Source organism: Myotis nattereri, assembly GCF_964212035.1.
Source record: "Myotis nattereri genome assembly, chromosome: 4".
Taxonomy (NCBI): Eukaryota; Metazoa; Chordata; class Mammalia; order Chiroptera; family Vespertilionidae; genus Myotis; species Myotis nattereri.
The window spans coordinates 7,565,961-7,580,977 of record NC_138079.1 but is presented as its reverse complement, the minus strand read 5'-3'; the positions used below and the strand labels follow the sequence as shown (position 1 = coordinate 7,580,977).

Sequence of the window (15,017 nt, the reverse complement as noted above, 5' to 3'; positions counted from 1 at the left end):
AAGTCTTGTTGCTATGACTTATAGGGGAGAAAAAGTGAGGTCAGAGGTGTGAGGTGACTATGTTTTTAATCTTGATTACTCAATACTGAATGCAGTATCTTCAAAGAGTAAAAGGAGAAGAGGTAGAGTGGGAATGGAGGAAGTTAGAGAGAGGGTTTCACATCATCATATTCTGTGGAGTGAGTTTCCAAAATAGTATCCGTCTCTCTTTGTGGAATCTTCCATAATCCTCCATTTCTACTGTTCAGTTTTTACTTTCCTCACGTCCAGCTGTGGATCCCGCACTGACAAGCACCTGCCACCTATCTTGATTCATTTGTTGAGTCTTCCTCTTCTAAGCTGTTCTCCTCACACAGGACTTTTCACATGCTGGGAAGGAAGTCTCTAGAAAACCCGACAGAGCCTCATACCCCTGCCCCCACCCCGCTCCATGCAGACCATACACTTTCAGTTTCTAACTTCCCGTCAAGGACAGACGGAACTTGCTGCCCCGAATGGAGTGTGTGTGTGTGTGTGTGTGTGTGTGTGTGTGTGTGTGTGTGTGTTGATGTGGGTTCAGAGGGATTTGGGTGCTGAAAAAAAGGGAACATAATATTTTTAATTTTCCATGTCAAACAGTCTCTCTCTGCCATCAAAAATTTTTGTTTCAAATGTCATGTTTTTAGCAAAGTGAGTTTTCTTTTGCTGCTTCATATTGTGAAAATAGACTAAGTGCAAGAAGTAGTAGATGAAATTAAGATCCCTTTGAGGTGACAAAGTTGGAAGTACAGGGAAAATGACAGGACTTATATTATGGCGTGTGTACATTAAATATTACCCTCACATCCAAGTAAGTCATTAGTAAGATATCGATGAAGACAATTTTCAATTATCTCCATGTTCACTAGTCAAAATCTAAATGACTCTCCTCCAATTTGGTATATTTAATTGGGTAAGTGAATTATATCCTAAGCAAATATAAACTAAATTTGCTGAAAATTATATAAAACAGAAAAACAAAAATAAGGGGTTTCAGGACTGTTTTTGGTGTTCTGTACTCTCTACGTCCTGTCACCATTCCATCAGCATCAAGAAGCCAAAAACTTATAGCAAAACAAACTCCAGAAACACATACAAAGTCACATTAACTTCCTCATCCATTTATGCATACGCCATCAAAGTCAACACTGTGTGCAAAGGCCATTTGGTGGGATAAGCAGGCAGAAAAGGCTACAATTTGTATAATGATGGCGACTTTCAAGCTCTTGGTCTTTCAAGACAGAGTGTACACAAAAGCCTAACTATCAGTACATGTGAGAGTTCAAGGTGACGCAGTCTGCGCAAGGTGGGCCACCACCATCTAAGCCAGTGGTTCTCAACCTTCCTCATGCCGCGACCCTTTAATACAGTTCCTCGTGTTGGGTGACCCCCAACCATAAATTTATTTTTGTTACTACTTCATAACTGTAATGTTGCTCCTGTTATGAATCGTCATGTAAACATATGATATGCAGGATGTATTTTCATTGTTACAAATTGAACATAATTAAAGCATAGTGATTAAAAACAAAAACAATATGTAATTATATATGTGTTTTCTGATGGTCTCAGGCGACCCCTGTGAAAGGGTCATTCGACCCCCAAAGGGGGTCGCAACCCACAGGTTGAGAACCGCTGATCTAAGCTAACCAATTGCTGAACCATCTTGCTTTCTCATGTCAATCTACCCCAGAAGAGAAAACCAGAAGGAGCCGGGAAAGGGTCAGAGGAGCAGCTGCCTGAGCTAACAAGCAGGGCATGATGGTGACACAGGGACATCTGCAGAGGTTTTCTCAGGCCATTTCCTTAGGGAACCCCGAGCACATGGCTCCCAGAGAGAACCCCCTCTGAGCTCTGCCAGGTGTTTTCTCCTTCCTGCGTTACACCTGAGAGCACAGAGCTGGCCGCTGGGGTTGCCTGCCATTCCATCTCCATGCTCACTGGTCAGGGGTTGTCACAACCAGGGCCAACCCTGCTGCCTTCGCCACCTGCTCCTCCTGCCTGTGCCCTGGCCCAGTCAGCAGCAGCCTGCTCCTGCCCCAACAACACAATCTGTGGTGAGAGGCATGTTCCCACATCCTCTTGAAGAGGGGCCTGGTGCTGTCTCCAGCCTCAGAGGCTCGGCCAACTGGAATCCTTCACAGAGCGTTTGCCATGGAGTAGAGACTGTTAGGGAGAGAGTGCGTAAACATAGATCTGTGACTGGGGTTCAACACTCTTTAAGAAGCTTAGGAAATCATTTCTCCCACAGTTATCTCTGGGCTCAAGCGCGGTGAAATTCAAGTCAAGTCAGCCCATCAACCACTATGTGTGAATATGTGACACGTAGAGTTCATTCTTGCATTATTGCTTATTCGTTATTTTATTATTTTCCATATGAGCAGCTGTAAACCTAATTTGCCCCCACCCAGTATTCTGGAAAGAAATGTGCCAGGTATCAGGGGAGTGCTTGTTTGGGTGGGTGGTGGCAGAGGGGTGCCTTTTTGAGGAAAAAAAATAAAACCAGGTCCCTGCTTTTCCATCTCATTGGGGAAACAGAGTACACACATTTAAGCATATAACTCTTTAGACTGTGTTGATAAGGATGAAAAAGTTTAGTGCAGTTTTATTATCTATTAGAGGCCCAGTGCACAGATTCATGCACCATTGGGGTCCCTCAGCCTATGGGGATCGGTGGAAAACAGTAGTCCTACATCCCCCAAGGGATGGATGTAGTAGTGCACGAAGTGGCAGGTGGCTGGGGAGGAGCCCTAGCCCAGGCTGGGTGCCGTGCCACTCCCTCTCATCCTGGCCCCACTGCGCCTGCCACCACCACCACTTGGTAGGCTCACTGCCACTCCACTGCAGTCTCCGTGCGCCCATCCTAGGGCGATACTGATGCGCCCATGACCAAGAAGCAGCCAAGGGCTTGCACCTGGTCAGTCTCGATGCTGGTCCCTATCCTGGTCCCGGTCTGGATGGGGGAGGGGTGCACAGGGGGAATGTTCGCAGGAGAGGCTCACAGTTGCGCTCACCAGCCGTGAGCCTGGCATCTGGCACTCATTGGTCAGCTGAGCAGCGCTCCAGCCGTGGGAGCACACTGACCACAAGGGGGCAGCTCCTGTGTTGAGCATCTGCACCCTAGTGGTCAGTGCGCGTCATAGCTACCAGTCGACTGGTCAAGCTGTCGAAAGGTTGCTTAGGCTTTTATATATATAAATGGTGGAACTTACCATCTACCATCAAGTACTGACTTTCAGCCAACTTCCATTAACTTGATTTTCACAACTAAAAACAATTAGAGTAGCTTTGTTATGTAATTGCTAAGAATAAAGAGTTCTTAAAAAGTTGATTTTCATATTAAAACTAGTGGCCTGGTGCACAGATTTGTGCACATTGAAAGTAAATTAATTAGAAGAAATATTTTAATATCGCCATTTACCCTTTCTCTGTAATAGAAGTGTCAACCAAATTCACGATCAACAATGACAGATCGAAACCACACATGCAATTGGTACCAGCAAGAGCTTTATATGTATCGTATCGTGCATGCGCGAGTCAACATTTATTTTTAAATTGCCAGTACACATCATATGTACAGGCTGGTCAGTTGGTCGACAGACGGATGGTCAGTCACTTAGCCTTCTATATATATCTATAGACAGTTCCCTTTTCCAAGTTTACTAGGTATAGCAAATCAAGTCTCTTTAGAGAAAAAAGACAAGTTACCACTCTGCATGCGTGTGTGTGTGCGCGCGTGCGCATGTGTTGTGTACTCAGAGGACTTGATCATGAGGAACATAGCTGTTGCTTTATTTGACCTAGACAACATAAACCAGTGAGGCTGAATATTATGGCAGCTCAGACAGCTGCTTGAGTCTATTACACATTCTTACCAGCCTCTTTTCTACCTCAGGGCTGGTGAGTTATCTGGCTTTACAAAGAACCTTGTTGCTTCCCAGTCTTTTTGTGATACCTTCTGGTCAGTCCTTGGCCGAGTGGATCCTAAGTGTGAGCAGCATGAGCCATCGCCCCAGCACTCCTCACCTGCTGATTCCCCTCTTCCATACACCCTGATTCCAATTTCTGATGACTGAGCAAGCCTGGGACTTGCTTCCTGGAACATTTTCTCTTTACATCTGCACCTCCTTGTAGCCTCCTGTTATCCCCTGGGGCCACTACTCCTGGGCTCCTGTTCCTGGAAACAGTGGCAGTGGTAATCAGCATTTCAGACCAAATAAGTTATAGGTGCTGACATGTTATCTATAATATTAAAAGCGTAATGTGCTAATTAGACCGGACGTCCTTCTGGACAACCTTCCAGACGAAGCTGTGGCTGCCCGGGTCCTGGGTGCCTGCCAGCAGCTGGAGGGAAGCCCAGGACCCGGGTGCCAGAGGGAAGCCGGTGCCGGCAGCCAGAAGGAAGGCCTACTCTTGCACAAATTTCATGCATCGGGCCTCTAGTCCAACATAACAATAAAATAATTTAAAAAACCCACACACAGCAAAATTGATTAATGATGAAAGAGAGGAAGGAAGGAAGGAAGGAAGGAAGGAAGGAAGGAAGGAAGGAAGGAAAAGAAAAAAAGATATCAGTTTGGGTAAACTATTGATATTTCCTGTCTCTCTCTTAATTAAAAGCATTCATGTAATCAAGTGAAATTTTCTTCTTTTTCCATGGGCTTTATCTAGGGAATATTGAATGAATTATGAACCTGAGGTTGTGGTTAGAAATAAATGATAAAGATCTATTCAAGGGTCTTAGAGTTTGTAGACTGAGAACACAGCTAGGCAAAAACCCAGATGTTCCAAAAAAGAAAGAGAAGTTGAGTTTTTACTGTAAAAAGTGCATTTTTGAGAATAATCAGTCCTGCATTTATTAGCCTGAGATTTGTCCAGGACAGTGATCAGTCAGATGTCAGCCAGTCTGGATGAGGGATGCCAGGTGGTCTAGAGCAGCGGTTGCCAACCTCTCGGACCTCACGGACCACCAGTTGGCAACCGCTGGTCTTGAGGATGGGTACCAGGAGCTCTGGTCATGGCCAGTGGTCTGGACAATGGATGGCAGATGGCCTGGTTAGCTGAGTCCTTCAAGGGGTAGCCAGGTTGTCTGGATGTTTGATAAATGTCCAGCTCTGTATGCAGACCGTGTCACAGTACTGGAAAAGGTAAAAAAGTCTAAGTGCCAGGCTAGTTAGAACAAGAATACAGTCTGTCCCCATGCCTCAGCCCTCATAGTGGGAATAATTCAGTAGCTTGGGAAAAGGGACTCCCGGTTATGTACTCCCTGTCTTCACTCTTTCCTCAGGGAAAATAACAGCACCCATAGCACGGCCCGTTCTCCTCATGCTTTAATGACAAAAGTGACACAAACACAACTTAAGGGGTGAACTCAGGCTTCAAAGTTATTTTATATTCATTCTGTAGCCACGACCCATGGATGTTTTTATTTCCTGTGTGCTTTACAAAATGACACTCTACAGACATGAGACTTTTGAAGATAAGAAACTTTAAAAACAATCTCTAGTTGTAGCCTTCGTATTATTTAGTTTTTATTTATAGGTTTTAGAGTATACTCTATTATAAAAAAATGAAAAGCAAACTTTTTGTACAAATTGGCAATTATAAAAATAGTCACATGGACATAAAATACAGCACAGAGAATATAGTCAATAATTTTGTACGAACTGTGTATGGTGTTAGGTGGGTACTAGACTTATTAGAGTGATCATTTTGTAAGTTATATAATGGCTAGTCACTATGTTGTATACCTGAAACTAATATAATATTATATGTCAACTGGAATTGAAAAGATAAAAAATATATTATTTTTAAAAAGCAAACATTGCCCTAACCGGTTTGGCTCAGTGGATAGAGCATCGGCCTGCAGACCAAAGGTCCCAGGTTCAATTTCAGTCAAGGGCATGTACCTTGGTTGCGGGCACATCCCCAGTAGGAGGTGTGCAGGAGGCAGCTGGTCGATGTTTCTCTCTCATCGATGTTTCTAACTCTCTCTCTCCCTTCCTCTCTGTAAAATTCAATAAAATATATTAAAAAAATAAAAATAAAAAGCAAACATTGATAAGGTGTCTTCATATCACTGTTATACAATTATACATTGTTCCCACCCTATTTTCTAAGTAAAAAGAGCCCTAGAAAATGAAATGAATGTCCAACCTACAATGAAGTCAAGATAGGAGAATGTAAAAAAAAAAAAGTTAAATCATGTTTGACTTTCTATCATTAAGGAAGAAATCTGGCTAATATTGTTCCGATTAATGGTTAATCTGGGTGTTAAAATTTTATCTAATAAACTTATTAACAGTGATAATTACAAAATAACCTCTAAAGCTAAGCAGTCAGTATAAGTGGTTAAATAGTTGTAAGTCCAGGCTACTTGATTTGCCAGACATATTAGTAAGCTCAGGTGTTGTTACCATTTCTTCAGTAACAACATAAGAACTTGCTCTTTCTTAACCTGTCCTTCAGCATCCAGTGAAAGGTTTCAGAATGTGCATAAACTAAACTCAAACATACTAACTCTATGATGTTATCCAGCGGTATTTGCCTCAGTTATCATTAAAATTAGGACGTAACAGTAACAACTATAACTTCACAACATGGCCACCTGAAGGAAATGATGTAATGTGACTGGTGAATTAGAAGATACAATGATGGCAGACAAGCAATTCTTGATCGCATAACATTACACACAATAACCCATGCGATCCTCTTTTGAAAAACAAGCCCTGTGAGAAATAGATACGGTGATTATTTGCATCTTATGGGTGAAGACACCTTAGCAGGTAAATCGCATGGCTAGTCATTGGGAAAGTCAAGGTTTTAAGCCAAGTCGATGATCCCAGAGCCTGTGTCATTAACCAAGACGCGCTCACCTGCCTCCAGGGCCTGGCTTGACATCTGAGACAAGTTCCAATGGCAAATCAACCACTTCCATATTTTCTAAATTAAAACCAGGACGTGGAGTTTGACAATGGGTTAGTGTGTTTCCTGGGGTTTCCCCCTTGAAATTCAAGATGTGAAGTTGCTAGCATTAAGTAGGAACTCACTTAAATCCCTTGGTTTCTGTTCCTCACTGACCTGGAGGAGGAGGTGGACTAGGTGATTTCTACAGCTTGACTTGCTGCATAAAGAGCAAACCCTCCTATGTACCAGGCACTCTTCCATGTGTTTATGAATATTACTTTATTTATTCTTCCTAACAGCCACCCTATCACAGGGCCTTATTCTTATGACAGAGGTGAGCAGATGGAGGCCCAGGGAATTTTTGTTCCTTGCCCTAGATTAAATAGTTAGGAAGATTCAAACCCAGCCGGTCTGGCTCCTGAACCTGTGTTATTAGCCACTCTGCCTTGTGGCCTCTTGTTACAAAATCTAGAACAAGTTATAGACCTAGAGTAAGTCTAGAGTGAAAGCATGCTTCCCCAGAAACAGACTTTCTTCCTGGTGGTGAGCAAATTCTGGTGTTGACACTTCTTTATATATATATTTTATTGATTTTTTACAGAGAGGAAGGGAGAGGGATAGAGAGTTAGAAACATGGATGAGAGAGAAACATCGATCAGCTGCCTCCTGCACACTCCCCACTGGGGATGTGCCCGCAACCAAGATACATGCCCTTGACTGGAATCGAACCCGGGACCCTTGAGTCCGCAGGCCAACGCTCTATCCACTGAGCCAAACTGGTCAGGACTGGTGTTGACACTTCTTTATGCTGCTTGTGCTCAGGTTTGAAGTTCTCTGCAGCTTCCATCTCCCTGGAGGCACAGGGCGGTACTTGTCTTCTCCTCCCCCGAGCCCCACCCCCAACACCCAAACTCTCCCTGGTCTAGGTCTTCAGGGATCGACTGGATAGACTGAGGACTTGAGGGAACCATGGGGCTCAGGAGAGGCAAGGTAGAAAACAAGATGTTTTCAGAGACTCGGCTATCGGGTAGTAAACTAAAGGAGCAAAATTCAAGCTGGAAACTATTTCTCTCATCTGGTTTTCATCGCCTGCCCAGGTTCCTTACCCCCATCCCGCAAATACACACGGGCTGCATTTTGGCAGGAGACAAACTCCTGCTGAGGGCATCATTGCTTTGAAAATCACTGTTCACAGGATTCAGCTCAGTGCCAACCTGCATTCCCCAAATCTGTATGAAAAGCCTGGCCGGGGCCCAGGTGTTGTAGGACACAAAGAAGAATGAGACAGGTTCTGGGTTTCGGAGCCTCAGAGGGACCTGGGTCTGCATCCCTGTGCCCACAGTTGCTGGCTGTGCGTCCGTGAATGTGCTACTTAACATTCCTCATGGTAAGAGTTCCCATCGAATGAGCCCCTGCTGTGAGCCAGGCAGGCACTTGACAAATTCCATCTCTCCTGTGCATGACAATTCTGGCAGGTCTGTGTCATCAGCCCCATGTTATAGATGATGCCATGGAGGCCCAACTAATAAACTAGGATTCCAACCAAGTTCTCATGATCTTTCCACTATGTCCTCTTGCAGTTTTAACCTCACTTTTCTTTTCTGGGAAATGGAGTTAGGTATTGCCATCCCCCCAAAGCAGGAGATGAGCCACACAGGTACAAGCATGATTCAGAATCAAGCACACATATGTACACACTACACAATGGTTCCTACTATTATGAAAGGAAGTCACATTTGCATCACATGTACAAGTGTCTGAGGTGATACAGCAGTTAAGAGGACAGAGCAAATCTCCCCAACCGGACAGGGTCTGGTTTTGTGGTATTCAAGTGGGCCCTTGGGAGATGAAAAGTGCTTGGGTGTGTGGCAATGGGTGGTGGGGGTGGGAAGGAAGAAAACGTTTTCTAGGTGAATCTGAAAGCACGGAAATAGAAATGGTGATGGTCACGTGTGTATCTCCAATGTGTGTTTTTTTAAAGCTTCAGACTTTCAAATATTCTAAAAGATCTAGAATATTCTAGAACTTGCATTTGAGAGACAGACCAAACACACCATAAATTCTATCAGATTACGTGGGACTATACCCACAGAGAAGGCTGAGTGCCTGCTCTCTTTACTAAGCAATAGACAAGGAGGACAGACACTCTGAGAAGGAGTGACCGGTGTCATTATAGAAGAGGCAAGACCGGAGAAGCTAGGAGTCAGGACATGAGACTTCCCAGCCAGTCTCTGCATCCTTGTCACCTCCCCTGAGTCCCCTAGACAGGACCAGTCATGGGATGGAACACACGCTGCCCACTACACTGGTTCCAGTTAAATCATTAGCATTAAATAGAAAAGTCAGTAGGAAAACTCTTTTTATTACTTACACATAAAATGAGTGGCTTTTTCTGCCGCGTCTCCCTGTTAGCAGGCTGACCTGAGCTGTGGATGGGTCAAGAGAACTCCTGCAAACCACAGAGATGCTGAACAAGGCCATGCACAGAAAACACGCAACCTATGGGCTTACTTTCATTTTTTAAGTGCAGTTTCTATTTAAGAGGCTCATCAGTGAAATATGGAAGAAGTCACTTGTTAGAGACTCCCATATTTTTTCAAGTGAAATAAAGTAGACAAACACGAAGGGAACGGTAAATTCAACAAGCTAGCGAGAGAAACAGTGGCAGGAAAGGGAAACAATAAGTTGTGACAAACAAAAATGAGCATGTCAGTCTCAGACAACCCCAAAAAGTGCATGCACACGCGCCCTCCCCCTTCCAGAAACTCTCACAACGTATGTTGCCATAGAGGAAGGCCAGTGTTACAATATCTCGCTGCCCAATCAGCAGCACCGCGGGCCTCAAACCAGGAAACCCTGTCAAGTGCAGCATTTTCAACTGTGAAGGGCGAGCTGTTCTCACCGGTTTTTGTTCCCCATGCTTGTAGGATGGAAAAGCAGATGTGAAGTCTCTCATGGCGAAGTTCAGCGCGGTGGGCGACCCCACGGAGGAGGTCTCGGCCGGCAGCCGACCCTTCAAGGTCACCGGGCAGAATTCCCCCTCAGGACTCCAAGCCAAAAAGAACTTCTTCAACAACCAAGGAAACGCCAGCCCTCTGACGGGACCCAGCAGCGTGCCCAAGTTTGGGGGCCCAAAGCCAACTGTGGGGGTGAAACCTCCTCCTGAGGAAAAGCCGGAGCCGGAGCCCAAGCCCCCGTTTCTGAAGCCCGCGGGAGTGGGCCAGAGATTTGGACCCCCGGCCCCCAGAGACCCCGAGGGGAGAGCGGCCTTTCTGAGGCCCGTAGGCCCCAAGCCCAACCCGCCCAGAGAAGATGCCAAGCCCGCGTTCCCCCGGCCTCCTGGGAACAAGCCGGCGCTCCACGCTGGCGTCAACCAAGACCACGACCTAAAGCCACCGGGCCCGAAGCCCAGGCTTCCCCCTGCAGCCCAGGAGAGCGACCAGAAGCCAGTGTTCCCTAAGTTGTCTGGGGTGCAAGGCAAGTTTGGGTCAGCCTCCCAGGACCAGGAGCCCAAGCCCCTCTTCCCCAAGCCCCCCTTTGGCCCGAAGCCATCCCCCAGTCTCGATGACCCCCACGAAGGCGAGAGCCCCACTAAGAACGCGTCTCCACTCAGAGGACCCCCGGCCCCCCCAGGATTCAGGTCCAAAACAGGCTCTTTCAGGCCAGCGAGGGAAGACCCAGACACCAAAGACCAAGGAGGCGAGACGTCAGGTTCACCTTTCCCTGGAGTGGTCCTGAAGCCGGCCGCCAGCAGGGGAGCCCCGGGCCTCTCCAGAAAGGCCGAGGACAGGAGAGAAGACAGGAAGGTGGATGCTGCTAAGAATGTGTTCCTGGGCAAGATGAGCCAGGAGGAGCCGCCTGCCTTGCTCCCTAAGACACCTTCTAAGGTGACGATGGCCGGGCCCTGGGGCCAAGGTCAGGAAAAGGAAAGGGGAGACAAGAGTCTCGCCACCCCTAAGCAGAAGCCCCTGCCCCCCTTGGCTGTCCTGGGCCCCCCTCCACCGAAGCCCAGCCGACCCCCCCACGTGGACCTGGCCAAATTCCGAAAAGCTGCTCCTGCAAACAGTAAGTGCTTCTCTCGTTTCTACTTCACGCGTTTGCTTCCCCAGCAGCAGGCATCTTCGCTCCAGGGGGAAGCTGGTGATGAGGAAGGATCCATCCCCGGCGGCTGTGGGGGTGACCATCTCTTTGGGATGGTTTGGCTTTGGTGTGGGAGCTCTGAGAGGGAGGGCTGGCTTGGGGGGTGGAGGCAAACTCATCCATTTGATTTGATACGTGGTTTCGCTTAATGATCATCTTTTCATTGACTTCCTTAGTTTGGTTTCATTTCTGTTGAATGGGGCTGTGGTGTGTCACTTGTACTACCACCAAGGAGTTAGACGGACAGATGAGGCAAACCCTAAGGCGGCGATGCTCATGCGGGGGCGATTTTGACACCCCGGGGACATTTGGCAAATGTCTGGGGGCACTTTTCATTGTCACAGCAGGAGGGTGCTACTGGCATCTACTGAGCAGAGGCCAGGGACGCTGCCACACACCCTACAATGCACAAGGCAGCTCTCCACGACCATTATCCAGCCCCAAACGCCAACAGTGCCGGGTTCAGAGACCTCCTCCCAGGGGCTATAAATGCCCACAACTCCATCATGTTTCCTAAGCCCAACATGCAAATAAGAGGGCATCAGGGCCCTTGTGAAACTGCACTTTCTGTTTTATGTCCAGCTGCTTCCTATTTCTCAAGGTAAAGCTCTCCGAACTTCTCTGATTCATAAAGTAATACATAGCTCGGATAATAAGCCAGAAAAGGGGTACATTCTTCTTCTGGGGGGACAGCGCATTTTCTAGCAGAGAGGTTACCACAGTTCTATGGCACACCCATCATTTGATCTGAGGGACTTGGTAAAGAGTTGTAACTCTGCATAGCCATGAGAGAAACTCACTTATGCCTGAAATGATGAGTAGTTTAGGCAAATAATGTGTAACTGCTGTGTATTGGGGGGTGGGGGGGGGGCTGGTGTTGACAAGTGACCACACCACTATTGGACATAATTTTTTCCTTACAAAAGCATGGTCTGATTAAAGCTGCTCTAGGCATAAGGTTGTTCTTCTTTTTTGGCTTCATAGAAGTATTTTGCAATCAATCTGTGATCTTCCTGAGATCAGCATTTTCAGTGTTGATCAACAGATTGCATCATGCAGAAAGCAGGTGTGCAATGACCCCAGGATCCACACCTTCTAGAAAGACTCAGGCTTGTTGCACTTGTCACCTACCCATTTCAATACTGGTCCCTAATTCAGAAATGTTCGTTTGGGGAAGACCTTCTACAAGGCCCCTTCTGATCTCTCTTTCCTAGTTTCTCTGTATCTCAGGTGTTAAGACGTGCTGTCACTCGTTCCATTTCATGGCTCTGCTTCACGCCAAGGAAACTGTGCTGAGGTCCGGCAGGAATCCTTGGGTGCTTGCTCCCAGTCCTCCCTCGCTGTTTCCTACCAGGATTGGATGGTGGGACCCCATTACCTGGTGTCACACTATTGAATGAGTTCTCACAGATGCTAATTGAGTCCTCTTGCTGGCTCTGCAGTCCTGTCAAGGTCAGCATTGAGCTGATTTTCAGTGCAATGTAGCTCCCAGGGACCCAGGCACAATTGCTCAGTATTCGCGTTGATTCTTGCCTTTCTCTTTCCCTTTACAACCCTTTCCCCCCGTCCTTACATGCCTCCCCACTGCGCAGGTCCCCACCACACCGTTTGGATTCTAAAAGCTCTCATCAGTGTACCCCACTTCCGACCTCTGGGCCCTGGCTGTATGTTATGTTCCAAAATGGACCCCATTCCCTCTTCACCCACCTTTTCACAAATCAGAACTCAATTTTTAATCTAAAGTGACCTCCAGTTGGCGTCAGGATAAAACAATCTGTTTCATAAATTTAAACTCTGAATAACATCCCTTTAAAGCACTCACTTTTTTCAATTTGTTTTTAAATAGAAATCACATTTAGCTCAAAAACACAGCAAGTGTAAAAAGGTGTAAAATGGAACATCGTGAAAAGGTGTCTTCAGTCCTTTCCTGCCTTTTGCTGGGTCTTCCCGGCATCGGCCCCACAAGAACAACCATTCTTCTACTTTCCCCTCCATCCAAAGTTTGTTTATGTTTACACAACAAATAGAAATACAGATACTAGCCACCCCTGATTTTTACTCAACAAGTAGAATATTATATGCAATGCTCTGATCTTTGTTTCTTAAAAACACTGATAAATCCTGTATGTCTTTCTACATTTTAATGAGAGGTAACTGATTATTCTTTAAGCTGCACAGTATTCTGATAAATGGATGACTCACCTAATTAAACAGTTTGTATTATTTCCAAACTTTTGCAGTCAGAACATTATACAGAAAATAGTCTTGTATATGTATCATAAAATAAACATTTATTTTCTGAACACAGAGAATTTCTTAATAGGCAGATCTGCTACCCTGGCTGGTTTGGCTCAGTGGATAGAATGTCGACCTGTGGACTGAAGGGTCCTAGATTCGATTCTGGTCAAGAGCACATGCCTGGTCAAGGGCTCAATCCCCAGTGCGGGGTGTGCAGGAGGCAACCGATCAATGATTCTCTCTCATCATTGATGTTTTTCTCTCTCTCTCCCTCTCCCTTCTTCTCTGAAATCAATAAAAAGATATTAAAAAAAAAAAAAGTCAGGTCTGCTGACTCCGGATCCTACCACTACTATTTTCCTTAATCATGCTAAGCAATTTAGCATTCCATCTAGGAAGGTTAAAAAAAAATACCAGAATTAGAAAGCATACAGTGTCCAAATTAACAAAAGCTTCATCAAATCATTTTGTAGGCGTTCAAAACTCTAAAACTATTCTCTTAGCCTTCCCACCTGATTCTTTCCCTTCAAGATGCATGTCCAATTCCTTAAGCCTCATCTTCAGATCTACCCTCCGTCTTCATCATCTTTGTCCAATATAGTAACCATTACAAATATTGATCCCTTATTGAGGACATGTTATATATGTGACACTCATTACCCTGTTAATGCCAATGAAACAGGAATTCTGTGAGGTTAGGTAACCTGCCCCAGGCTGCACTGCGACTGAGTAGAAACAGACCTTGTCCTCCCTCTAGAGCCCAGGTCCCCATCGCCACCCTCCCTGCTGGGCTCCCTCTCTTGAAACACATGCTAGGGATAGAATGAGATTATAAATTAAGCATAAATGAAACCCAAAGAATCCTCATTCTTCTACCTCTCTTCGTCTTTTGGTTGAAATGAGTCTTTTTTTTAATTTTATTTTTTTATTTTTACTATAAATACCACTATAAGCTGAATGAAGACAGACCAGTCCACTTAACATTATTTATTTGGAGCCCAGAAATAAAATGTTCCTCTTAGTTGCTCAGGTTTGTCTTCCCACCAGAATCTCTTTAATCAGAGTTTAAGATTAATACTCTCTGTAGCTTAGCAAGTCCTCTTTCAACAACTAGATAACCCTTAACAATAGCCTGGTGCTCAATTGAATTGGGTTTCTATGCAAAATGAATATTATGCACAGAGTCCTTCTTGTAGATTTTCAGCTGATTTTCTTGTAAACCGAACGCTTGAAATATAACGTGGTGCTTTTCTGAATATGGAACTAATACCTTTCCCCACCCGCCCCGGAACCATTACAGGTAACAAAAGGCCCAACATTTTTAAACAATCCAAAATATCAGAATGTTCTTTGAACTAACATTTCTCCTGGCCCCTTTCGGTTCCGAGGCCGGTGGTGAAAGGACCTCCTCCCAGCATCCCGTGCATGCCTGGCCCGCACAGCCTGGGTTGTAAGGACGCCCTGGCCATCTGTGGTTTGTGTGTAGGAGTGAGCAAGCCCTGCTGGGAAATAGTCCATCCAGTTTTGTTTTGTTTTTTCCTAAGCTTGTTCTTAACACTGTGGAGAAAGTAAGACTCATCTTTCCTGTGTTGACTGTAAGAATGACCAGAAAAGCATCTTGACAATCGAAGGGGCAAGGTCAATGTCCCAGATGGCTTAGCAATGGGCCCCTCCTCAGCTACTTGTGTGTCACTCTATACATGGACAGCGGTTTT

The 15,017-nt window shown here is 45.6% G+C and overlaps 1 protein-coding gene across 1 annotated transcript in view; it reads left to right on the top strand.

Annotated features, from left to right (window-relative positions):
- Positions 1-15,017, top strand: part of FYB1 (FYN binding protein 1) — a 142,079-nt gene that overhangs the window by 46,496 nt on the left and 80,566 nt on the right. Inside the window, exon 2 of the mRNA XM_081089104.1 lies at positions 9,852-10,989. Within this exon, the coding sequence (XP_080945230.1) occupies positions 9,852-10,989 (1,138 nt within the window). The remainder of the gene's footprint in view (positions 1-9,851; positions 10,990-15,017) is intronic.